The sequence below is a fragment of the Pangasianodon hypophthalmus genome, chromosome 6 (genome assembly GCF_027358585.1).
Source record: "Pangasianodon hypophthalmus isolate fPanHyp1 chromosome 6, fPanHyp1.pri, whole genome shotgun sequence".
Lineage (NCBI taxonomy): Eukaryota > Metazoa > Chordata > Actinopteri > Siluriformes > Pangasiidae > Pangasianodon > Pangasianodon hypophthalmus.
In genome coordinates, this window is record NC_069715.1 from 26,657,149 (window position 1) to 26,684,113 (window position 26,965).

A 26,965-nucleotide genomic window follows, 5' to 3' on the forward strand; every position below is an offset into this window, starting at 1 on the left:
AAAGAAATAAAAACACACTACATTTAAAAAATTACCATGTGAAAATAAGAGTATTGTGTAAAACCACATGCCCTATACGTGAAAAATTAACATGAAAATTCAATCAATCTTATAAGAATTTATATCTGAAAATAAAAACACATGCACTACATGTGAAAATTAAATTCTTCCTGTTGTGTGTAAAAACCCAAATGCACTACATGTGGAAAATTAACATGTAACATGTTAATTGTGTGAAAAAGTCGCATCTGGGAAAAAAAAAATAGCACGTGAAAATAATAATAATAGTAAAAAAAACACATGCATGACAGGTGGAAAATGTGTGTAACATAATATGTAACGTGACAAGAAACCACACGAAGTTGAGTGACACATGTGACCTGTAAGGATAGATAGATAGATAGATAGATAGATAGATAGATAGATCACAGACAGACCAAGAGGAGAGGGCACAGGAGAGGAGCAAGAGCGCAGGAGAGGAGCAGGAGGAGAGGAGCAGGAGCGAAGGAAAGAGCAGGAGAGGAGGAGAGGAGGAGAGGAGCAGGAGCACAGGAGAGGAGACAAGGAGCAGAAGAGGAGGAGAGGATCAGGAGCGCAGGAGAGGAGAAGAGGAGCAGAAGAGGAGGAGAGGAAGAGGAGCGCAGGAGAGGATCAGGAGCGCAGGAGAGGAGAAGAGGAGCAGAAGAGGAGGAGAGGATCAGGAGCGCAGGAGAGGAGAAGAGGAGCAGAAGAGGAGGAGAGGAGAAGAGGAGCGCAGGAGAGGAGAAGAGGAGCAGAAGAGGAGGAGAGGATCAGGAGCGCAGGAGCGCAGTGCTGCTGTGTATTATTACAGGGAGGGGAAAACCACAGCTCTCTGTATTCACGCCGACAGGAAACAGCTGCACGCTCTGAAACCGACCCGGTGAGTGTGTGGGTGTGTGTGCAGGTCCGTCCGGTGAAGATAAGGCGCGTCCCCGCTGCGTGTGAGCGCGTGATGGGAGTGAGTGAAGGGAGCGCGCACGGACAACGCGGCGTCGACCATGACACGGACCCTCGGCACCCTCCTTTACGCGTTTACCTTCGTCCAGAGTAAGTACAAATCCGCTTCATTCTCCTCTCCAAGCACGCTTTAGTGTGTAGCAAAACTTTCTGAACACGTCAAAATCCTGACCAGTTAAATACCTTCCTGCAGTGTTGATTGCACACCTCCATAAATTCATCTGGAGACTCTTCAGCATGTGGTATTATATTATTAGCTTATTATCTTAATAATATAATACCATATGCGTATCTTATTATCTTATGCATTAATTTCAAACTCTAGATGCTAATTCAAACATATAAAACAGTTTCACACGTGGACCTTTCACATGTCTTTTTTTATTTTCCAAGTTATTCATTCATTTTCATGATCATTTTTCACACATCGGGCATGTGGTTTTATTTTTTTTCATTCATTCATTCATTCATCTTTAGTAAGTGCTTTATCTTGGTCAGGGTCATGGTAGATCTGCAACCTATCCCAGGAAAACTAGGCATGAGGGAGGAATACACCTTGGGTAGGACCCCAGTCCATTGCAGAGCACCACACACACACACACACACACACACACACACACACACACACACACACACACACACACATTTACACTAATTCATACCTAGCGAGAAAATTTAGCGTAGCCAATCTCTATAGATGCATGTTTTTTGGGAAGTGGGAGGAAACCGGAGAACCTGGAGGAAACCCACACAGATACATGACTAATTATTTTTCATTTCTTTTTTTGTTGTTGTTGTTGTTGCATGGGATCACATTTGATTCACACTGATGTCACATAAATTCACATGTGCAATTTCAGGGCATAATATGGTTAAATGCACCTTCACAAGGAATGCGCCTTCACCTGAACTGATAATGAGGATTGTTGAGTAATATTTGATTGATCACGTCAAAATGTGATCAATAAAATATTACTCAACAATCCTCATTAATAGCTCATCATTCCTGTTTATTTTACTATTTGAATTGTGACCTAAAACCACAACTGGATCTGGATTTTTGAAAATAAACCTTTTTTTGGTAATTATTTATATATCCTCAGATGTCTGTCAGTCAGCTCAGTTTTACAACAAGAAGAAGGTTTTATCTATATGTTGGCTATAGGTCTTCCACAATTTACACACTCCAATTCACGCACTCCACGATTTACCTCTTAACTCTACACAGGTTACTCTATAAGGATGTGGAATTGTGTTTCTACAATACGGCACCCATCGAAACATTTATTACTTAGACGTATAGTTTGTCGTATTATTACTTAGATATAGTTTGTAAATAAAAAATTTCACAGACTTGTGGCTCCTGTACTGTGTTTAATCACTGATAAGCACTGATGAGTTTTCTGTAAGGAGATGTTTACTTAGCATTTTTGGAAGGAGTCTCCAGTGTCAACAGTCAGAGGTAAAACCGTAATTTTAAGTTTTCTGACAGAAGGAAGATGGAGGGCTTTGTGGTTTTTTGGCAACATGCCAAACTGCATTTTATGCCTTGACTTAAAAAGAAAGATAAAAGAGAGATTGGTGAGGGAATGACTGTTATAACATAAGTGAAAACAGGAACTAAGTTGTTTTGAGGGTGTTCCACAACAATAAATATAAGTATAAATGGATAAAGTATGACGTGTTGTTATATACGTAAAATAAAAATTGCAATAGTTCGCAAAATGCTGCGGTAAAAGTGGAATAAAACACTTCAGGATATGCTGTTAGAGGAAAACAATCAACTTCAGGATGGCAAAGGTAACTCAGCATCACGTCAGGCCACGTCACTCTAGCATCCTTTGATTATTTTCCTACAACAGCACACCCTCAAGTATTTATTCCTTACATAAAAGAGTATAAAATTGCCAGCCAATATGTTTCCAGACTCTAGAGTGTAAGTTACAAGAGTGTGTGAGACCCTGTTATTTAAACATAATATACTAGGTGAATGAGTGTTACCTGACATTTTGGACTATTTGCAGTCATGTAAAAGATTTTGAACACTTTATACACTCAGCTTTGGTAAAAGCTGAAACAGCCTCTTGTCAGTCTCAGCAAAACCATCATATACTTCGAACAACATACATAAACCTTGGATGACACAGACAATGTTGCGATTAACAAGCAGACTCTCAGACATCTTGTTAGCAGAGTCCTGCTTTCACACTGGGCAGCTTCCAGTAAAAGAGAAGCGCCTGGTGCTCTGGTGATATGACATCTGTTATAGTGAGCTGTTCAAAGCACTAGTGTATTATGGAGAACCCAAGTGTATCAAATGACTGAGAAAAGAAATCCCCATTGGTTTTCTGCCTTCATTCAAGGCAGCACTGGGCAGCAGAAGGGTAGATAGAAGAAACTGAATCTCAACCAGTGGCGTAAAGTCAATCTCCACTCCAGGGTCAGATTTAGTTTTATTTGATTCAGGTTCTTAAATGGTTGTCATAGAATTTACTGAAATTACATAGCACATGTACACTTCTAAATCAGTGTTGACTCTCTATGCATCAGGTCTTATTGTCTCTGTTTTCTTCATACAAGCTTGTTCCATATGTCAGAAACAGAACTCTATCCACTACATAGTACACTACTTTTAGAGTTTTGCAATTCTGAGGTCATGTATGAAACCATATTGAAGAATATCAAATGCTCTTATAAAGTCCCATAATGCACTGTAATAGGTTAGTGTCTAAACAATGAAACATCTGAGCTAAAAATGACATAGAACCATTAAAGGGTCCCCCAGAGGGACAAACTGAATGAACTTTAAATCTAGGAGATTTAATCTATTTTTGTAAGAGTGTAGAGAATAGGCAGTAGAGCACAGTTTCTCTGGAAGGAAAGAATAAAACACTTCAGGACATGCTGTTATAGGCAAATAATCAAGGATAGGGTAGTGTGATGCAGTCTGATCAAAAGCTGATTACTTTCCTAAAAAAGCATGCAACAAAATGCTCCTCTTATACCACAGCAATTTGTAAACAATACATATATACGTTTTATCCATAGTTTATAGTTACATTTTATTAAAAGCCATGAAATTTAGTTATCACTTAAGTTATAACAGCTACAAACAGTTGTCACTTTCCCATGTAGTTAGTCAGACTGAAAAATGTAGCTTGCTACTGAGAAACTGCAAGGAACAGCTTTAGCTCTGACTGTTATGAATCCCTGACACTGGAGACTCCTTCCATAAATGTTAAATAAAATTCTCCTTACAAAAAGCATCACCATATCATTGATTGATTTTTTTTTTTTTTAAGATCTGTTTATTTTTAGGCTTAGATTATGTGGAGCATCTGCCATACAAGTCCCTGTGAATAAGTTGCAACTATAGAACTTAATAAACTAATAATAAATGTACACAAATGTACACCCATGATTTGGCTCGCAGCTGACACTACTATCAGAGGTACTGGAATAAAAATTAATCAATACTCCTGAACAAACAAATTCAAGGAATCAACTGATACTGCTTATATTGAATTTGCTTTTCAAAAACAATATTATTTTATACTTTCAGACCCTACTGTATATGAGTATAACATGACTTTACATATACTGTATACTGGCATGCACATGCACCCAACTCCAAGTCATTTACTAACCTAGAACTTGTTAGTCCTGAGCAAACGCCTACTGAGGTTAAGTTACTGCTCAGCAGTCGTTGAGTGCATATTGCTTATTTCATCTTGTCCCTGCTCACCATGTGTTTGAATCAAGGTTCTGCCACCACACTACCTTGTTTATTAGTGTAGGATTAGTGTTCATTTGTCTGTGTTCTACATTTCCTCCAATCAGCAACACAAGGGCAAAGCTTACAGTTCAGCTCTGGTAATCATTAATTAATGCAATGTTAAACAGCGTCACAGCTTATTTGTATCAATTATCTACCATTCGTGCTCCAAGACCAGAATCATCACGCAAAGCATTAGCAATGGATCCAGAGGTAGACGTGCATGGCAAGCACAAAAGTGAGCGCATTTGGAAAAAATCTTTCTGAAAGTTTAAAAAGCATAAAGAAATTGTGTGATATATAAGTATACTAGCTGCATATCTCAATATTTACATTTACTCATTTGGAAGGAATATAACATTCAGTTGTGTTAATAATGGTTCCTAGACTCCAAGTGCTAGAACCAATTGTAATACCTTAAATATTAGGACACTATGTACCTTCTCTTTTCATTTCTGCATTGCTGTTGGTGTTCCTCTACTGTCACGCATTTAAATGTGGCTGACTGATTGTGGATTCAGGAACAGATCATTCTTTATAAGGCTGCAAAGTCAGCAGCAGGTCTCCTAGCAGAGTAATAAAACATGTTCCATGCTGCTGATGTCTAGACATGCAGAGGAGCTATGGGAGAGATTAAACCAGTGAAATGCAATGCATATTTTATCAGAGACAGCAAAAAAAAAAAGAAAAAAATTAAGGCTCATGTAACACTACAAATAATCAACACAGCATTAACCAATGTTCATACAATTAAAGAATAAAATAATTTAACAATAAGCAACATGAACTCCTTAATGAACATGTTTGTGATTGTTAACTGGCAACTGAGACTGAAGCAAGTTCCACCATTTACACTTGGATACCTGAGTTTAATACATTAAGAACAATTAGTAGCATGCTGTAATTTAATTTTTGCTATTCTAAGTAGACATTTTTAGCCATGGCTTGAACAAACGTTGCTTAATGCAGATGTATTTTGTTAAAATTTATACAAAACCCATACCGGTCAACCACTATAAATAATAAAATTAATTTATGGTACTGACCAAGCAAATAAAAAAAGTGAAAATTGGACAATTGAATAATAATAATAAGAAGAAGGTAAGTTTGAGATTTCCTGCATTCCTTTCTGCTTTCCAGGTGCCATCTGTGCAGACTCTGAAGAGCGGCTCATGAACTGGCTCCTGTCAAAGGATCGTTACAACAACCTCATCCGGCCTGCCCTGAACAGAACGGAAAGAGTGACCGTGAAGCTGCAGGTCTCTCTGGCACAGCTCATCAGCGTGGTGAGGACAAACTCTGTTCATGGAAAAAAAAAAAAAAATAGAGAAGCTAAAAGTGATGAAACAGATTAACACTTTCTTAGTTGTGAGCTGTTTCTTCACTTTCTATTCAAGTTAATAAGATAAAAAAAAAAAATGCACTATTTACCAAACACACTGCCCACGTCTACGTTCCTTCACTTTTCTGTAAGGCGTCCAGTGTGTAAGGTCTGAAGTATGTTTACAGGAGCTATAATGCTAGCACTGAGATGGGTTTTCAGCTATGATTTACAGAGCCATACCCATCAAGGAAAAACACAGTGCTATATCCAATTTTATGAGCCCGTCTCCCATCTGGTAATTGAAACTGTTGTTGCATATAAAACTGGACAGTATCTTTTGTTTGAGTGCAGGTTGGTTATATGATTTGTTTAACTTCTTTAATAAGAAGCTACGTGTTATAGGTAATCAAAATTTCTATTCACCCTTTAAATATAAAAATTTATATATATATTATTACATGCAAAATACAGCTGTTTCAAAATGAAGAGTACGCTCATGATTAATATTTCGTGAAGCATCTAAAGAAGAGAAAGCAGGACTGAGACTCTTCCTGTAATGTTTGAAGACAGCTGTACACCTGGGACACTTGGAAGATCTTGGATTATTTATGCATAACATTTCAAGCTCCTTTTTATATTCTTAGGTTTGTACTTAGGTTTGTATGGACAGTCCACATGTTTTCAAAACGGTTCAAATTTGTAGACTGAGATTTTGCCAATTTTCTTGAAGGGTGCCAATAATTCTGTAGTTAGCTCTATATGTCAGGCCTACCCTGACTGTGGAATGCCACACTGTTTGTGTGTTAGAATTGAAATAAATGGCTGTATAGTGGAAACTTGTCAACAGACAATTCTGAAGCTGTACTGGTATGCTAAAGTCACGTACATGCCTTAATTTGAGGGTTTGTGTGTTTATCCAATCCACACAGAATGAGAGGGAGCAAATCATGACGACAAACGTGTGGCTCACGCAGGTAAGCATGAATAGTCCATTACCCACCAATTATTAGCTAGTAATAAGCAACACAGCTCTGGGGTCCTTGCCCTTGAATGTGAATATATCCGTAGACATGCCGCTCCAATAGCAGAGCAGCAATCAGTCCCACTCACTACAACTTATTAAAATGATAATGAAGTGTGTAATTAAGTGCCATCTGACTGCTGGGAAGCCATTATTTCAAAATGACCTGGACTGTAACGCCAGTTTCTTCTCTCAGAACTGGAATGATTACAGACTGTCATGGGACCCGTCCAAATACGATGGAATTGACAAGCTCCGAATTCCCTCCAGACACATCTGGCTACCTGACATTGTGTTATACAATAAGTAAGTTAAGCACATGGGATATTTAGAAAATAATTTGGACAATTCTGTGCATACATAATGCAGTATCATATATTTCGATTAATGCTAACAATCATAATTTTCATAGATGTTTGACAGAGTCTAATGTGTCAACTTATAGGTGAAATATTTTAGTTAACATATTTTAGTTAAGATATTTTAGTTAGACACAATTATCTGCCCTAAGTTTGGGAACATTTATATAAGGAGTAAACTTCACCAGGACATTGTTACCAAATCAACAATAATATAGAAAGAAGTTCATTATTTTCCTATAACAGCACATCCTGTAATGTATTATACCACAGCCAACGGTTTCTATTTTTTATTTATTAAAGAATGATGTCATACTTTTTAATACCTAGTAAATAGTTATATTTAATGTAATGCAAAACAGGTTAGTTCTTGTCACCAATTACGTTATTTAAGCAATATCGCACAAGCAAGAGTGCACTTATTAAGTGCTGATATTCAGTATTACCGCACTCTTGCTCATATGATATTGCTTTTATACAACAGTTCTATAAACAAGAAATTAATATCGAGTAAGTGACATTTCGGACACTATATGGTCGAATGTCCTGTTTTTCTGCTAGCGGAGCAAAAATATAGATCCCGAAGAAGCTACACTAAGTTTATAGCCTGTCAGCTAGCAGACTAGCTAACTCACATTGATTTGTACATTCCCGTTAAAGGTGCTTCTGGTAAAATTCATAAAATTTCATATTTTCATAGAAAAGGTGTATGAAAATCTATGAAGTCCATCCCTAACCATAAACTTAACCTTCGTAACATATCATGTGACTTGAGTTGTGCAAATAGTTATGAGACCAACTGATTCATCATTCATTCATATTTCTTAGAAATATGTTTTTTTTTAAATAATTATGAAACAAAAATATGATTTTAGTGACCCTTAGATTCCCTCCTTTGAGGACTGTCAAGTACTAAAATGAATTTTGTGTCTTTTTCCATGAATATTGATACAATTATACTGGGAATGTTGAAACACATTTTACAGCTGCATATTGCTTTAAAACCAAAAGAGACTGCAAAGTAGTGAACAAAACAAATAGATAATAATGATTTATGACATTATATTACAACTTGTTTCCTTTCCAGTGCTGATGGCACATATGAGGTGACAGTCTTCACCAACGCTATTGTGCTGTTTAACGGCACCATCGCCTGGCTTCCTCCTGCCATCTACAAGAGCGCCTGCAAGATTGAGGTCAAACACTTCCCCTTTGACCAGCAGAACTGCACACTAAAGTTCCGCTCATGGACGTACGACCACACAGAGATCGATCTCGTCTTAAAGTCCGAAGTGGCCAGTATGGATGACTTCACTCCTAGTGGAGAGTGGGACATTTTAGCTCTGCCAGGAAGGAGGACAGTCAACCCTCAGGACCCGACTTATGTGGACCTGACGTATGATTTTATCATCAAGCGCAAACCTCTCTTCTACACCATCAACCTCATCATCCCCTGCGTGTTGATCACCTCTCTGGCCATCCTGGTTTTCTACTTACCATCTGATTGTGGTGAGAAGATGACCCTGTGCATCTCTGTCCTTCTGGCCCTCACTGTCTTCCTCTTGCTGATCTCCAAAATTGTTCCTCCTACATCCCTGGATGTCCCTCTAATCGGCAAATATCTGATGTTCACCATGGTGCTGGTGACATTCTCCATCATCACGAGTGTATGCGTGCTCAACGTGCATCATCGATCCCCAAGTACACATACCATGCCAAAATGGGTGAAGCTGGTCTTCCTGGACAAACTTCCCATGTTGCTTTTTATGCGAAGACCTGAAGGAAACTCATCCCGGCAGAGGCTACACCAGCGGAGACATCTCAAAGATAATAGAGCTCTGCTTGGGCTTAGTTGTGGAGCTCCCTGCAAGTCAGGAATGTCCTCTTCTGCCTCAGTCTTGCTTGCTGCATCTTCAGCATCAGCACTGTCTTCACCAGGACACTTTTACAGCAAAGGGACCAGCTTTTACAGGAAAGGTGATCAGCGACCTACGGAGTTCCTGCCCAATGGCAATGCCTTGAACCAAGGAGACACGAGAGGAGGTGGAGGGCTATCAGACCTGGGGGCTGATGTTCAAGAAGCAGTGGATGGAGTTCGTTATGTAGCTGACCACATGATGGGAAATGACGATGATCAGAATGTAAGTGATGAGTAATATGTATATTCTTTCTCTGTAGAATGGGGAACTATATAAGATTGGTTGGTGTATAAGGTGGGTGGGGTGAGTGTTCAAGGCTCTGAGCTTGTGATTAACTGTGATAAACTCAAGACTGTGAGTTTAAATCCCAGGATTGCCAGAGAGCCAGTGTTGGACTCTTGAGCAAGACATTTACCCTCAAGTGCAAATATCCTTTCTCAGCTGTAATTAAATAAATGTCTTTTCTATATTAATAGAATAGAATCACAGATTGTTTTTTAGACATGGTTTATATGTTCCTAAGAAAGACTTACAGTCTCAGTGAATTTTTCAAGACCAGTAAGAATCATTACATGGGTTTACAACATTTCAAGTTTACAGTTAATGAGCGTATTGATTGACACATTGATGCGACAACCCAGGCTTGCAGTTTCCTAGTATGGATACAGTAACTATAAATTACCGCACTGCAAATTATAAAAATTATAAATAAATTATAAAATTATTGTAAAATAGATTACATTTCTAGACTTTGTGTAGTGAAACAAGAGGAAACAATCACAAATGAGTCAATAGTGTAGTTTTTGTAAATAATTGTAAGAATAAATGAATTTATTTCCCATTGTACTGTGTGCCAAAAAAGCGAAAATACAATAAAAATCTGCTTCTCCCATTTTCATTTTGAAACTAAACATGAATGAACACAATGTATATTTGTTTCATTTCAAAATGTTTTTTTTTTTTTTTTTTTTTTTTCCTTAACATTGAGTAGTATTTCACTATGTGTGCCTGTCAAGTCACCACCTTGAGAGAACTTTGAACTGTCATTGGTTGAGAAACCGACACATGCACTTGGCGAGGATACAGATAACCCTGGGTTCGGATTCGAAAGAGAAGCACTATAATAGAGCTGAAGTGAGAATGGGAGGTGATGGAGATTACATTAAAGCTGAACCACTGTCAACCCTTTTACTGTTTTCACAAATAAATCAGTCTAAGAGTGAAAGGCATGCACAGCTGACTAATGTCACCAAGCAGACAAAGTGTCATGGGGTAAATCACCTTCCAAAAGTTGTTTACTTTGCTCAGACTCAGACTCGTTTTCACTCTGCCAGTTTTCATCTTGCTTTGTATTCTACGAGGTTTCTGGTTTCACTGGTAATGTGATGTTCCTCTTGGTTTCTCCCCAGGTTATTGAAGACTGGAAGTACGTCGCCATGGTGGTGGATCGGATGTTTCTGTGGATCTTTGTAATTGTGTGTGTGGTTGGGACGTTGGGCCTTTTCCTTCAGCCAGTCTTCCAGAACCAGACAGTTCCTATCTATCAGCCGAATGCTGAATCCTCTAGGAGGGATGGGATGTAAAGAATGCATCAATATGGGATGACAAATACCAGATCTACATGTCCAAAAAAACGAGCCATGGTAGTAAGGCATTGAGCAAGGACTTGTGGTATAATCTTGAAGACAGTTTTCTTTTGGTATGCAGGATAAATTAGTCTTGAATGATGGATAAAAATAATGAAACCTTTATAATGGATGGCTAAATGTCTTCAGGATTACAGCACAAGTCAAATCACCTTGACTAACTTCTTTCTTTGCCTGTGAATACCTGAAAAACTTCTATAGACATCCAATCAGGACTAAAAATGTCACCAATTTTTGATTAGTCATCATCAGCATCATCGATTAGCCAACATCACCTGCCTTCATAATGATGTCCACTGATATGGACAGCCACTGGTGCTTCAAGGTTATACGATTATATCAGGACACTTCACCTTAATACAAGGTCACTCTTCTTCTAAAAATATTATTTCAGGCCAATAAACCAGTGAATTAAATATTTATTAGTCAATGTTTAATGGTTCTCCTCTTTCTTCAGCTGTAGCAGGGCAATACAGCATTTTTACCGCAAATATTCAATTACCATGTGGGATAATACAAATCTAATAAAAGATTCTCTAATAAAAATGGTCTCCACTTGCAATGATCTGATTAAATGCTTCCCCTGGTTGTTGTGTATGTGTTTAGCACTGACGGTCATGGATATGCAGAGCGTTCGCTGACGGCTGATTGTGACATTAGATGGGAGGTTAAAATCCGATCTCTATCAATAGCTCTACATTGAAACTAGTAAGGTCTCATTGATGACATAATAAGAATGATGTGGAGCAAACACACGGTTAAAGACAGATAGACAGCTGCTTTTATTTATTTATTTATTTATTTATTTATTTTTAAGTGTTTCAAGTCTGTAATTCCTGACTGAGTTCATGCCGGGTTTCTTTGAAATGTTAGACATGGCCAACAGAAAAGCTCAATCAAACCATAAAACACTAAACTTACAGTTCTGTTGTCCTTTTGTGTAATTTGATTGGACAATGTGTGCTTAATCTACCTACCTTTAGTTTCTCGTTTTAAGGCATTTTAGAAAAAAAAGGATGATAGAGTAAATAATCCACCTCATTGTACCCATGACTGTATTTCACATTCACCTTCTCAATCACTGCTAACGACTTGTTATGGATGTATCAGCAAAGATCCGCATTAGATCAAACCTAGGTAGTGTGTCACTCTGCGTAAGCACCTGACACAACTGTCACTGACTGACAGCAGGCTGAATGAATCTACAGTCTGAGGTAGAAAGAAATCAGCCCTAGGCTCTTTTCTTCATACCAATCTGTGTATTTTTTGTACGATCATTGGCAGCGCTGTTGCACTTGTCTCCTCGTAGGTCCAAAATAATACATTTGTTAACAGCAAATAATCTGATGTGGATGCCAAAAATTAAACCATATATTGACTTATTTTTATAGTTTGAAAAATACATTTACACCAGCATTACTGTCTCACAGGTCCAGGGTCTGAGTACTGAGCCAGGAGGGGGATAGGTGATTCTAAAATGCCCATAGGTGTGAATGATGACCTGTGATGGATTTTTGTCCAATCTAGGGTGTATCCTTGCTTTGTGCCAAGTGTTCCCAGCATAGACTCCAGATCCACTGTAACTCTAACCAGGGTAGAGATTTTATTGAATGAATGAATGATACTGAGACTAAATTACATTAATTTGACATCCAGTCACATTTTTGAAGTTCTCATAAATCTTGCCAGTGTGCGTTTTAAAATGTTAGACATGTTTAATATGAATCCACGTCAGCCAATTTACTTTTGTGTACTTAGCTAATGAGTTTGGCTCCATTTCTTACATAATTTATTACGCATATTATGGTTTCACTGAGAAAGAGATTAGTGTGTACTGATAGTTCTGCAACCAGAAGATCATAAGATATTCTACTGATCTCAAGCATATATCTTTTAGATTATTAAGGCCTTTACCAAAAAATAAAAACTTTTTTCCAATGTGGATCAAAAGAGTCAAAAACAACTACACACATGTACTGTATATGCTCATACAGCATGCCCTCTGCTGGACACAAATATAAAACATAGATATCTCTCCTGTATTTGTGTTCCAGAAAGAGATTCTCATTAAATTGTGCTGACAGAGAGCATATTATATAAGATTCATCTTTTTAGTTCTGCTACTCAACATGCCTTCTTTTGCATTTTCACTTTAAGGTTGCTGCTGTTACATCCTTCAAATGACTGACTGTCTCTGCTGCAGGTATTAATTCGTTTTTCAACCCATGCTTGAAGACAAAAAGCCCATTAATTGCTTTGGATGGGCTCTCACAACAATCCTTTTATTGTCACATAAAGAAATATCGAAAGCTACAGAACAGGATTGCAAGATCATAAGCCGGGAAATGTGAGGCAACAGTGCTAACCACCCTAGATGTGGCAAGTGACAGTAATTTATTTATTTATTTTTTTAAAGGGTCAATTCATTCATACATAATCATACTCACATAAGTTGAACTAAGGTCAGAAATGAGCATTCAGCATAAGTGTCCCTACAAAAAAGACAGATCTGAGGTTTTAGCCAGTCAGCTGTACCCAGTCCAAGCTCATGAAAAAGAGAAAAGCCAACAGAAGACCCCTAGTTTTTAGCTGATTGGTGGGAATCTCTCTCTCTCTCACTATAGCTACAATAATTTTACCCAAAATAAAGGATCAGTGTATCAATTTGTAACAATGCCGTATTGAAAAATATCCACCATGTCACCTCAGCACCTCCGTAACACACAAACAATAAAGGATTTTGCATAAGTTCATTTTTCATGCAACAATGGATCCTTCTCAGGTGAACTGTATTTCAGCCCAGCACCTGTTTAGTTGGATGTGCACATCATTTTTGTTATTTTTATGGAGCAATGTAATTTGTCCAATTAGTCTCAGTCATGTGCATTGAATAAATGCTGCATTGTTTTTCAACCTGCTATTTATTTACCTCATGTGTCTATTTGGCAGTGACAACAATTTCAACACAGAAAACCCATTCAAGGGCAGTTGTTGAATCCCGTCAGTAAGTGTTTAAAATATGCAGTGATATAATGCAAACTGAAAACAATAATGCGCTCAAACAATAAAGGATTTACGATGACAGTCACAAAAAATCATTAACAATAACAACAAAAAGAAAAAAACATGGAAACTAATTCATGCTTGAATGCTTGTTATATTGTAATATAAGGACAATGTTTCGATCAGACAGTAGATCTTGTTTAATTGGATGTGCTTGTCATTTTTGTTGTTCTTATGTAGTTTTATCCTTCTTTCCCATAGTGGAGCAATGCATTCTGGTTATATGCTTTCCCAGTGGTTTTAGTATGCATGGCTGATCAGGTGGAAACTGATAATGCTGTAAGACGTAAAGAGAAAATTCCTCCCTCTGAGAAAACTAAAAAAAAAAAAAAAAAAAAACATCACTCCATCTCCACAATTATAAATAATATTGTTCTATACAGTATACAACAAGATTTAGAGCTTTATTTTCAGACTAAATAAAGACTAAAGCTTTATTTTAAGACTAAAGAAATTGTGACTGCTCTATAAAAATCTGTGAAAATTTCACAGATCTCTTCAGTACAAATTTCTTTTAAGATCAATCTAAATATTCAAATATTAGGCCTATTGTTTAATGTGTACAATAATATTTTGACTATTTATTGGAGCTGTGGAGCTTTTTATTCCATGAACACATTTTTATTAATGTTTTTATTAGATTCACTAATATAGGTGTACTTTTTTTAAATTAAGGTTCTGATTAAACACATTCAATTCAAGTGACAAGTCAAATAAGCTAATAACATTATCAAAATATAAATCTGATCGGGAAGAAGTCCACATTTCACTCTCCGTATGTCATGTTAAATGTCCTCCCACCTCTCTCTCTTTCTCTATCCCTCCCCCTTCCCTCTTTCTCTCTCTCTCTTTACACTCACTGCACATCCCACCAGTGTGCTTCCTTCTTTCTCTCTCTCATTTTCTCTCTCAACAAGATACATGGATTAACCTACAAGGACTTGTTTTGGATTTCATGATGAACAACACACTTTTCCTTGTCACTCCTGTGTGCTACTTTCTCTTTTTCTATTTCCATTTCCACAGTGAGTATGGAGATTTACATGCTTTCCATGAGAAGATCCAGAAGCCTGTGCTACTTGTTGCTGAATATGAACATGTAAAAATATAGCATATAACATCTATCTATGTTTATGAAATACAACTTGCCAGTTTTTTGTTGTTTGCCAATCAGGCTTAAGTGTAGGAGGAATAATCGGTGCTTGATTACGATCTTTCTGATTTGGAACACATTTCTTTAGTCTGTCCTTGTGAGAGCAGCTGAATTACTGAAAGTGCATGGAATAATGCAGTGTGTTTTGTTTTGGCATTTGCAGCTTTAATTTGCTGTTTCACATCGACTGATTTGGCAAATGAAGATTATTTTAAACCAAATTGTTAAGTGGCTTATAATTAATGTTTCTCAGCAGAAGGGTTAAAAAAGATACTTAAGATAAGACAAACGTATTTAATTAGTCAAAGTCCTAATAAAGCAGCAAACTATTTTCCACCAAACCATTTCAATGGCAGAAAAAAAAATTAAAAAGTGAACCTTTTTACAGGTGGAATGTGTTCCGAGGCTGAGCATCAACTCTTTTCTGTCATCTTCGCCAACTATAACCAGTACATCAGACCAGTGGAGAATGTCTCTGACCCAGTGATAGTCCAATTTGAGGTGTCGATGTCCCAGCTAGTGAAAGTGGTAAGTGCCTGAAAGGGACCATACAAGGACAAATCAGTGTCTTTTATCCAGATTTTTTTACATCCAGATTGCACTGTAAGTATCTGTTTTATAGCCTCATTTGCACAGTGGTGGATTTAGTGAAGCGTGCTGAAAGAGCCTGGACTCTGTCACTAAGATGAATCATTTAGTGAGGATCTCATCTGGCAGAATGCTTTCATCAGGCTAAATGGCAATACTATCAGCTCTGACATCTATGTAAACTGGAAGAAAAATAATGAATTGTGTGATGTACATGTGATGTGTGTGTGCATTGCGCTCCGTGTGCTTATGTTTTCCTGTCCACCCACTCGAATAGTTATGAAATTAGTCTGGGTCACAGGTTCCATCTTCAGACAGTAACACAGCATTGTGCTCTAAATTAGTCCTGCAGCTTTAATGCCCGGGTGCAAGCTGTCGGTGCTCTCAACGATTTGGCTGGAAATCAACGGCTCTGTCACCTTCAATGGGTGTGTGATTGGCCAGGAGAAGACAGGAATTGTCAGCTTTCTTCTCAGCTCTTTTTCTCTCTCTCATCTTTCTCGCTCTCTCATATCTCCATCAGGAAATTGGTTGCCTTTTCTGCCAGTTGGCAACTGTCCATATGTATCCACCCACCCACCTACCTACCTACCGACCCACCTACCTAATGTGCCTTTCAGTCTGTCTCTCTCTGTCCTGTGTATAGACATCTGTGTCAGGGTGTGTGTGTGTGAGAGAGAGAGTCTGACAGTGTGTGTCTGTATGTCTGTATGTGTGTGTCTGTATGTAACTTGTGGTCAGAGGGAGAACACAAGTGTGTAAAACTCAGTATGTACTTTATCGGGGCAAATCCACGAATCATAATCCAAGTCCATAGCGCTAGTTGAACAAGAATACTAGAAAACAGTTGAAAAAGTGTCAAAAACAAGAAAACAAGGCTCAGAAATACTAGATACAAAAATGCATGGTAAGACTTTGCAATGAGATAATGTCACAATAAGTCAAGTCAAGTTGTATAAGATGTATATGTATATATACCAAACAAACTAACACAGAACAGCTGAACACATTCAAGCAACAAACCAGTGACAGGACTTGGAGTGGAAACATGAGTAGAACAGACACCAAAGCAAGCACAAATAACCATGACACTGTCTGTCTGTCTTGTCCTTAATATTTTCTATAGAGCCGTGTTTTTTATTGAGAAATGCTTCCACATAGATCCCTATTAGAAAGTTAGAACCCTTCCAAAGAATTATAGAAGAACCCTTTTTTAAGAGTATAAGAAGGGTTTCTTAGAGGGTTCTTTACATAGTTCTTCAAATAGGTCTTTAAATTTCATAAAGGAGTTCTACTTGGAATCCTCTTTGAAAGTGTTTTTCTGCATAGAACATTTAAAGACTCTTTTTACAGTTCTAGCTTGAACTTTTTTCAAAGAGTGCATTATGTGAGTGCAATTTCAGTAAGTAATAACGTGCTATTCTAATAAAGAACATTTTTGATGGCACTCAGCTCAGCCATTGAAGGTCACTATGCAATTATTAAGAACATTAAATATGAATTATTTAACTTTCTTTGAGAAAGGCTCATTGGCATGGCTGTGCATACAGTGGATATGAGGAGATAATCCGCTGCTTTGGCAAACTCAAGGTGAGAACAGGAGAAAAACATGTCCTTGGTAAATTATTTGTGCCTAGTGCACAGAAAGGGGGTTTAAATGATGATGCAATGCTGAACACATCTCAAGCTATTTCCATAAGCTAGTCTGAGCTAAATGTCATGGCATGCACTTTTTTTGATGAATGAGTATTATTTCTCTCCATCACTGAATGCATTCTAATCTCATACACACAAATTCCTAGCTTAAAGTTATGGTGCCCTCTTTTTCCCCCCACATATATGCATCTGTGAGTTGATTAGGAGAACATATTTTTACAAAATGTCCCAATTCAGGTAACACAAATGTCCTCTCTGTTCCTCAGGAAAACAAGTCTGGGACTATTCTTAGGGATAGTATTCATCTCAGAGACTCCCATTCCACAAAAGAGGTCACCCTTATCTGAGATCAGGGCCACAACCAGAATCAAAATTTTAGCGAGGTCCAATCAAGGAAGTCTTCACATATTTTCATCTTCCTGTGAGATAGTGCATGGCGACACAAATCTGCTCTATGCCACTTATATCCATGTTTCTATGGAGTAGATTCAGTGCCAGATAGAAAAGCAATCAAGTTGGGGGGAAAAAGTCCAGTGTGGTTTAATTGCTGCGAGAAAGTCAGACCCAACTGCATGAAGTGAACCAAACATGCTATGTTTTGGGTTGCAGCATTTTTTTTGTTGTTGCGGGGTGCTAAACTGAGCCATGAGGCATAAGCTGAGCTTGAAGTGCTGCAGAAATGCCGTGTTTAATAGCAGCTTGTTTCCTAGATGTTACACAACATTAAAAACACTATAAATGGATAAAAAAGTATGATGTGTCGTCCTTTAATAAATAAAAAAAATGTTAGCTTTGGCAAATTAACGGGAATAAACCACTTCAGGATTTCAGGGTGGTAACTGTAACCACCCTATCTTTGATTCTCTTCCTATCACAGCCTGCTCCATTGTGTTTGATTCCTTACTTATTATAAGTCTGTTTATAATCTATACTTCCTCTGTGCTAGAAGTCTGATCTTTCCTACTAACACAATGCAACAGGACATGGATGGACTGATGACCCTTTCCCAAGAGGGAGTAGCGGTCAATGGGGCCGAAAGCTCATTATAACTAACACCACTAATAAATGTGTGTATTAAACCTTTGTTCAAGTTGCTTCCTTTTGACCCAGGTTGTTAGTTTTCATTTCGTAGTATAGAGGTTTAATAAAAAATAAAATAATCTTTTGTTCTCCTATATAATTAGCAATATAACAAATATTAATGAAAATAGACTTGACAAAAACATGATTTCCAATGATTGCAGATTCTCCTGATGGCATGTGTGTGTGAACAGATGGAAGTGTAAATAAGGGATGAAGGGACAGTAATAGGGATTCAAATCTTCTTTCGTATGCATGCCTTTCTCAGGCGTTTTCTTATCTCTGATCTGAGCCTTAGCGTCCCTACAGCAGCAGCTAGCATTTGGAGCCAACACATTGCACAAACAGCCAAAAGCTCCTGATGTGCCGAGTTCAGTGCCGGTAGGCAAGAGGACTCAGGTGGTCTTTGGTTCGGCTCTCTCCAACAGGGTCCAGACCATCTGTGAGAGATGGAGGACACACCTCGTTCTCCTCACACTGATGTCTGGACTGACTGCTAATGACAGCCGCTTTCTTCTTTTCATTTACTGAAACATTTATAGAGATGCATCAATCCCAATACTGGTATCGGATATACAATGGATATAAAACGTTTACACACCCCTGTTAAAATGGTGTGTGTAGACTTTTTATATCCACTGTAACTCAGCATGAGGAGATCATTGCTAGCAGCACACAACCAGCAACCAGCATAAAATGTTCCAATCATCAAATCAAATGCTCTTGATTGCTTAATACTAAATTTATTACTCATTTACATATCAGTATCGGTATCAGTGAGTACAAAAAAAAAAAAAAAAAAAAAAAAAAAACACACACACGCACACAGACGTGTACTCAATCTGAAAAAATGGTATCAATGCATCCCTACTTCCCTTCTCTAATCCATTCATCTGACTATTTATCTGTATCTCTGAGAGTCTTTCCTGTCTGTTTCCACAGGATGAAGTTAACCAGATTATGGAGACAAATCTGTGGCTAAGACACGTAAGCTTTCTTATTATACAGCTGGCTATGGTATTGTGTGTGTTTGTGTTTTTCAGCATCTTAGCATACACACATGGAATGGATTGAGCACAGTGATGAGGTCTGAAAGTACACTGCTCCATTAAAATAGATATGGGATAAAACTTCAGTCAACAATAGTACCCTAGAATAGGTATTACTTATATATGCTGTCATACTTTTAATATTAATGTATGTATATGCTTATCATACGAGCAACTCTATATAAAAATAAGCATACTTTATTAATTTTAATAACATCCCTAATTTATAGAACTTACAATAATTTGGAAAACTGGACATCCTCAAAGTCTAATCAATGACAAAGTAAACATCCACTGTAACTTTGAACTGATTTTTCATTTATTTGCTACTCTTGGGTATTGAACATCTTAGGGCAGTTTTTCAAGCCAATGTTTAAACTGCATAAGATTTGGATGAGCTTTGACAAATATTAATTTTTTTCTTAAGAGCCTCCAAATGAGAAAACATTCAGTTTCAGTCCTCCACCTGGATTTTCTCATTTTGTAAATTGGATTATCCGTAATATCTACTCAGTGTTAGACTGTCACTTATTTTTAACTCCACTTACAGTACATACTGTAAATATTCTCTAATACATCATTAATACCACAGCACTGATGAATTCTCAAATCTGATTGGTCAAATTTCTGTGGTATAAGAGGAATCAAACACTTCAGGATTTACATGCCATTATAGGAAAATAATCAACTTTGGGGTGGTGATGCTATCACACCACCATGGCATGGATTATTGTCCAATAAGAGCACAATCGATTGTGTTTTATTCCTTATGTATTCCACAATATCTCACTGGTCCATCACAAATCATACTTCAATTTTAAGAATAGACCTGAATTTCAACAACAGTTTTAGGAGTATCAACTTGGTTTGGTTTAATATGGGGATAATGCAAGACAGCAGGGTTAATGCTGTTATTTAGTCTACTTAATAATCCCCACCTGAGCTGTAACACTGTTTAAATGTTTTTTTTAACATGGTGACATGGTCTGTAAAACAAAGTCGTAAGGCTGATGTGAATATGAATAATTCTGTCCTGTTGATTGACTGAGGAATTGATCGACTGACACAGTGAAAGTTGGTTGCATGGGAAAATGCATAATAATACTTAAGGGAATTTGTTATACAATATTTATATTTAATCAAGAAGAATTATCTGCAGATAAGAAATTGGTCAAATGCCTAAAAAGAGAAAGCTTGTGTTTACTCTGTTCGCTCTACAACTCTTCAGTATTCTACATGTCCAAGCAAGCTTATTGGTTGTTATTCCATACTATCTAAAAAAGCCTCACATATCACTCCATTGATCTAAAGCTATTACATCTCACTGTGCGACTGCTTCTATTACTTCATGAAGCTCTAGGGAATTCATCCCTGGTCTGCTGGATGTCAAGTAACACGCCCTGACCTGCTCATAAAACGGGCCATAAAGCAAGGGGACAATGTCCCATTTTAAAATGAAATGAAAGACAGTTAAAAAAAAAAAAAAAAAAAAGAAAGAGTCACTCCAGTTAAACAAAGGACTGAACAAATGCTGAACGAATGATTAAATAAATGTATGAATGTCATTATATGGTATTCAATTAAAATGAAAGTAGATTAGACAGGATTGGGATAATGGAAAAGAAATATGCAAATAGTCTGCAGTCCTATTAGAGTGATAATAATTTTTAATGTTATGAACCATTTATCATTATCTGTATCTTGTTATCTGTTGTCCTTTCGTCAATGACAAAGCCTGTCTGTCAACCTGAAGGGAGATGAAGAGGTCAGCGTCTGAGATATCACACAGAATAACTAACGAAAGACAAGTGTGCCGTCCTGTCATTGATCTGTGTGCGCTGACTTGTACACTAATTAGTGTTGTACGTGAGCCATAACCTTAAAACAGCCTTCAGGTCAGTGGGAGAGTAAACAAGAGGAATATGAAACTGTGGTTAATACAAATGACTCCACAAGCATCTTCTATTTTAGCTCGTCTAAACACCATACCGTATTACTATACACTTTTATCGACTATTGATTATTAAATATTACATCACAACATGGTTGAATTCTCAGTCCTAATTGGTCAGAAGGTGTTAATTTTCTGTAACAGCAGCTCTGACCTAGTTCCAGCTATAATTCAAATCACAGGTTTATATTAATACGCTAGTTCTAATATGTTATCGTTTCTATAGTAACAACTTGCACAGGGACGTTTATCAGTCTATGAGCTAACCTCTGTAAGAATAAGCCTTTATGTAAGCTTGTAATGTTTATGTAGATTGAAGTCAGTTGTCATGAAGGGGTTATGTAAGTGTTATATAGCCTTAGGAAACCTTTACCTGGAAGAGCATACCTAATATTTGCAATATTTTTCATTTCCATAGATATGGAATGACTACAAATTGAAGTGGAATCCCAAAGATTTTGGAGGTGTGGAGTTCATCCGTGTCCCTTCCAACAGCATTTGGAAACCAGACATTGTGTTATATAACAAGTAAGGCCAAAAAGAGGTTGTCTTTCGAACTGAATCAAGAATCTCAATCTCCGAAATGTGTTGTTTGGGTAGAATATTATATAACATAGAGGCTAAAAAAGGTTTCAAAGTTCAGAATGTTTTTGGTTCACCTGTATTTATTTCTGTATCACAGCGCAGTGGGAGACTTCCAGGTGGATGATAAAACCAAAGCTCTTCTTCGCTACAATGGAGACGTGACATGGATTCCTCCTGCCATTTTCAAAAGCTCTTGCAAGATTGACGTCACCTACTTTCCCTTCGACTACCAAAACTGCACCATGAAGTTTGGCTCATGGACCTATGACAAGGCCAAGATTGATCTGGTACTGATTGGTTCCACAATCAACCTCAAGGATTTCTGGGAGAGTGGGGAGTGGATGATTATTGATGCGCCAGGCTACAAGCATGACATCAAATACAACTGTTGCGAGGAGATCTACACTGACATTACCTACTCACTCTACATCCGTCGCCTGCCTCTTTTCTACACCATTAACATGATCATCCCGTGCCTGCTCATCTCATTCTTAACCGTTCTGGTATTTTATCTTCCATCAGACTGTGGTGAAAAAGTGACGCTTTGCATCTCAGTTCTCCTCTCCCTCACTGTCTTCCTCTTGGTCATCACTGAAACCATTCCATCCACCTCTTTAGTCATTCCACTGATTGGCGAGTACCTCCTCTTCACCATGATCTTCGTCACGCTTTCTATAGTCATCACCGTCTTTGTGCTTAACGTGCATTACCGAACACCCAAGACCCACACCATGCCATGTTGGGTGCGCCATGTATTCCTTAGCCTCCTTCCCAGAATCATGTTCATGACCAGGCCTGAGCGAGACCCAGGGAAGCAAAGAAGTTTCGGGGCCCCTCACCGATCATGTTCCCTCCATTCTTCCACTTCCTTTCCCCAACATCTCACCAAGCAACAGAGCCTTCCAGGCAGCCTTCCTCGGCGCACTCAGCTCGTGCTCAGCACCGAGCTGAACACCCTGAGTGAGGCTGTTAAGGCTAGCTCAAGTTTCTTGTGCAGAGATGGGAGATGTACATGCTGTTTAAGGCAGCTCTCTACCAAACTGCCCACAGATGGAACTGGAGGGGCTGGAGTGGGCACTTTGGGGACAGTTAGTGGAACAGGCACAATGGTAGGAAGCGGAGCAGTACGAAGTAGCTCTTGTTCAAGCTCCGAGTCTCTGGATGGGGGACTTAAAACTCTCTGCACCCTGTCGCCAGAAGTTCGGGAAGCTATTGAGAGCGTGAAGTACATTGCAGAGAATATGCGGCTACAAAATGAAGCCAAAGAGGTAAGATTTTTTTATGCAGTTTGACTGTTAAATGAAAAACTATATGTAGAAACTGGTGGAATATGGTACAATGGGCTGTATTCAGAGCAGAGTTATGCACGCATATCCTGAAAATACACACATCGTTATTCAGACTTCAGGCCTAACTACTGACTTGAGTGCTTTTCAGAAGTCTTGTGAGAGTTGCACATGTGGGGAGGAGTTTGCTGAAAACGGAGGCGTGTCTCAGTTACGTACAATTCCAACCCTGAACATAAGCACAGTATAAGCCAAGGAACAGCACCACTGGCTGGTAACCGCAATATGTAATGTTAAAATACATGCTTTGTACATAGTAAATATATTTTTTTTAAAAAACTAAAGAATGCCATTCAAGGCCAGTATTAAACACACAAATACACATATCTGGTGGCTTAACAAAGTCGTGCACACAATTAACTGTTGGAACACAATATTGAAAAAGAAAATGCAAAATGATATGATGTGCTGGATCAGGTGCTATTTTGCAACCTGCTGAAAACTGGGGGTAGAAGCCAGATTGGTGAATTTACAGTGATTAATGTGATAATTACAACTAGGACTATTCATGGAGCAATATATTGCAAATATTCTAGACTTTTATTAGTTTATTTCAATGCCTGCCATCTTCTCATTCATATATCATCTTGGTAATCTTTTAAAAAAATGTTATATGGCCTCTTACTTTACATCATATCACATACAACATCAAAGAAAAAAAAAATTCTCCTTCCAAAGTCTGCATTTTCTATCCCAGATAGATAGAATTTTTTTTTTTTTTTACTGTTTAAAGGCAAACACACGAGGAGGCATTCTGGACGCTATTGAAAAATGCTGTCTCTGACACTTCCACTCTAGAAAAATCATTCAACCACTGAGATGTAAACTATACGCATGTGATTTTAACAATCTGAATGGGGAGCCCTGAAAATCAACTTAAGTACCTAGCATAACTCAACTCTGAATACAAGGAATCTGTAACTATTGCTATAACTGAACTTAAGTCACTGGCTTTAAATACGGCCCTTTGAGTGAACACATTAATATACACTGAGCTGCTACATTCAGAAATGACATACATATATTGTGTGACCTATATGGAAGATTTACCAGATAAATGGCTGATGAATGTAGCTACAAGGTAGGTGTACCTGATAAATAGGCAAACCAAGCGCAAGATACATTACTTGTGCAAAATTTGGTTATTTCCTGGACTGCATACAGACACCTGGAACTAGCACCCGTCACTGCAGCTTCAAACGAATAAACACAAATCCAGTCATCTGGCAAAAATGGTTCCCTTAATGTAAACATCACCCTTTCCTTGATGCCTTTGCGTCCACTTTGGTGTGAGGATGAAATCTTCTTTGCTCTGCTGAACTCTCTGCCGAGGAGATTTTTCTAATTCATGTCTGCTGTTTCGCTCCACCTGTTCAAGGTTCAGGACGACTGGAAATACGTGGCCATGGTGATTGACAGAATCTTCTTGTGGGTGTTTATCCTGGTGTGCATCCTGGGAACAGCAGGACTCTTTTTACAGCCCCTCCTCATGGGAGAAGATATGTGATTCTCCATGATCAATCATAAACAGACTTAAGAAACCTTGACTAAGTGTTAGTGGAGGCGTGCAACTTTATAAAAGTGTTAGTGGAGGCGTGCAAATCGAGGATGTCTACATCACTCAGCAGTCCTTGCGCCATAGCTTTTTTTTCCCCCTCAAGAAGACTTCCATTAAGCCAGTGGAAAACTTCAACTTTTCAACTCATATCTAAAGTTCATGCTTATTTTTTAAAATAAAAGTTTATAACCTATCAAAGTGTTGTCATAAGAACTGCATTAATGCACTGATGCTGTAAGCAGAGCATAACTATGCAAATTCTGTCATGTATATTTTTTGTCCAGGCTTTGCGGACAGTGCCATCCAGTGGGTGTATTAGGCATTATCAACCAAATAATCCTACCTACGTTTGCAATGCATTACTGAGCTGTGAATTATACTCATATTTTAGAGCTGTGAATTATACTCATACTGTATTACACATCACATTTTTCATTGTAACCTGAAAACTGGTCTTGAATGAGGACATGGTTGCAGATTCATTTCTAAAATAAGACAAAGCTCTCCTTTGTGTTCCCTATGCTAGTGCATAAAATGTCCCTTATCTCTCCAAACGACTTGAGCAGCAGTGTATTAAATGTGTTCAGTGTAAGTTATTTGTGAATTTTATAGACTTCTTGTTTTTGTGAATAAAAACTCACTAAGTTATATTCCTCAAAGCTCCAACTGTATTTCTGCAGTATCTCTCAGAATTAACAAAGTTCCTATCAACCTATCAATATCCTATAAATCTAATCTAGTATTCGACTTTTAGTATCTTCGATAAAGAGAATTTTGGACTTGACAGTTTCTTAGCAACAAGACAAGCAGTGTTATTTGTCTCATTAATTTCAAGAGAAAGAGAAAATTAAGCTGGAGAGGAAAAGACTGTTTATAGCAGGTATTAACGTAAGTGATAATAGGAACTGACTTGTTTCATGGATGTTCCGCAACATTAAATGTAACTATAACCATATAAAATGTATGGTGTGTTATTCTTTACTAAATAAATAATTGAAATTGTTGATAAATTGATATGCTGTAAGAGAAAGAAAACACTTCAATATGCGTTTTATATGCAATATGTATATATTACAGGAAAATAATAATTTTTAAAAATGTTATTTTTCTATAACAGCAAGCCCTCGAGTGTTTTATTCCTTACATAATGTTAAGCATATAAATGTTATGTAATCTTTATAAGGCTTATAGGGTTCATAACAGGCTATGTTATGAATATTTGTAACTACATTTGTTAACTACCAAGTTATCATTTAAATCATATTATAATAAATTATTTTTTAGCCATTATCATGAAGAAAATCATTAGTGATTTTCATAGACTTAGCAATAATGTCATGATAGAACTTATAACCTGAACCTGAAGAATTATGTAAGAGAATCAACATTTCTCTTTTCTAACAGTGGTATGACAGTTCTTATAGTGGTGTCATAAATATGGTGTCATAATGTCCATCCAAAGACAAAAACAAACAAACAAAAAAAACTAGAAATTCCAACTAGATCAGACTTAGCCGGCATTTCCATGTGGAATAAGGTGTCATGATGTCACAATATAGCAACTGTCATGAGCATTACTGTTCATGGTATCACAACGCTGCTATAGAACAAGACTTAAACTGCTGATAGCCCATGACAGCGTATGACATCTGCCATACACTGAGTTGTGCCAGCCTTATGATGCAAGGTTCAAGAGTCACCTATGTAAGATATTATACAGACAAATTCATAGACAATGTTCCCACAACAAGAAAATATGTATTCAAGTTTACAAAGCCTCACAGTTCTATATAAATCTAGAAAGTAACCAAAATCAGCTGTCCAGTTTAGATTTATAAACTCACTGTAATCAACATTAACATATAATTGTCAACCTGAGACAAATAAAGGAGGTATATAAACACTTATGGACAA

The 26,965-nt window shown here is 37.6% G+C and overlaps 2 protein-coding genes and 1 long non-coding RNA gene across 5 annotated transcripts in view; 2 read left to right on the forward strand and 1 right to left on the reverse strand.

Annotated features, from left to right (window-relative positions):
- The first annotated feature begins 591 nt into the window (after window positions 1-591).
- Window positions 592-11,526, forward strand: chrnb4 (cholinergic receptor, nicotinic, beta 4 (neuronal)). Its single transcript, XM_026913603.3, has 6 exons — window positions 592-1,068; window positions 5,894-6,039; window positions 7,007-7,051; window positions 7,295-7,404; window positions 8,545-9,598; window positions 10,786-11,526. The coding sequence occupies exons 1-6, from the start codon at window positions 1,020-1,022 to the stop codon at window positions 10,957-10,959; spliced, it is 1,578 nt and encodes a 525-aa protein (XP_026769404.1). The 5' UTR covers window positions 592-1,019; the 3' UTR covers window positions 10,960-11,526.
- The window catches only part of LOC113526510 (uncharacterized), a 50,346-nt gene continuing 29,311 nt past the window's right edge, over window positions 5,931-26,965 (reverse strand). Inside the window, exons 6-8 of one of the 3 annotated variants that reach the window (XR_008301917.1) lie at window positions 15,617-15,774; window positions 10,658-10,939; window positions 5,945-6,052 (exon numbers count right to left, since the gene is read on the reverse strand). This is a non-coding gene — a long non-coding RNA (uncharacterized LOC113526510). Of the gene's footprint in view, window positions 6,053-10,657; window positions 10,940-15,616; window positions 15,775-26,965 lie in introns of all 3 variants that reach the window. The other 2 variants (XR_008301918.1, XR_008301921.1) reach the window with 2 other exon arrangements.
- chrna3 (cholinergic receptor, nicotinic, alpha 3) lies at window positions 14,953-25,710 on the forward strand. The gene is made up of 6 exons (XM_026913602.3): window positions 14,953-15,110; window positions 15,627-15,766; window positions 19,505-19,549; window positions 21,981-22,090; window positions 22,245-23,415; window positions 24,872-25,710. Exons 1-6 carry the CDS (start codon window positions 15,041-15,043, stop codon window positions 24,998-25,000), a joined length of 1,665 nt encoding a protein of 554 aa, XP_026769403.3. The 5' UTR covers window positions 14,953-15,040; the 3' UTR covers window positions 25,001-25,710.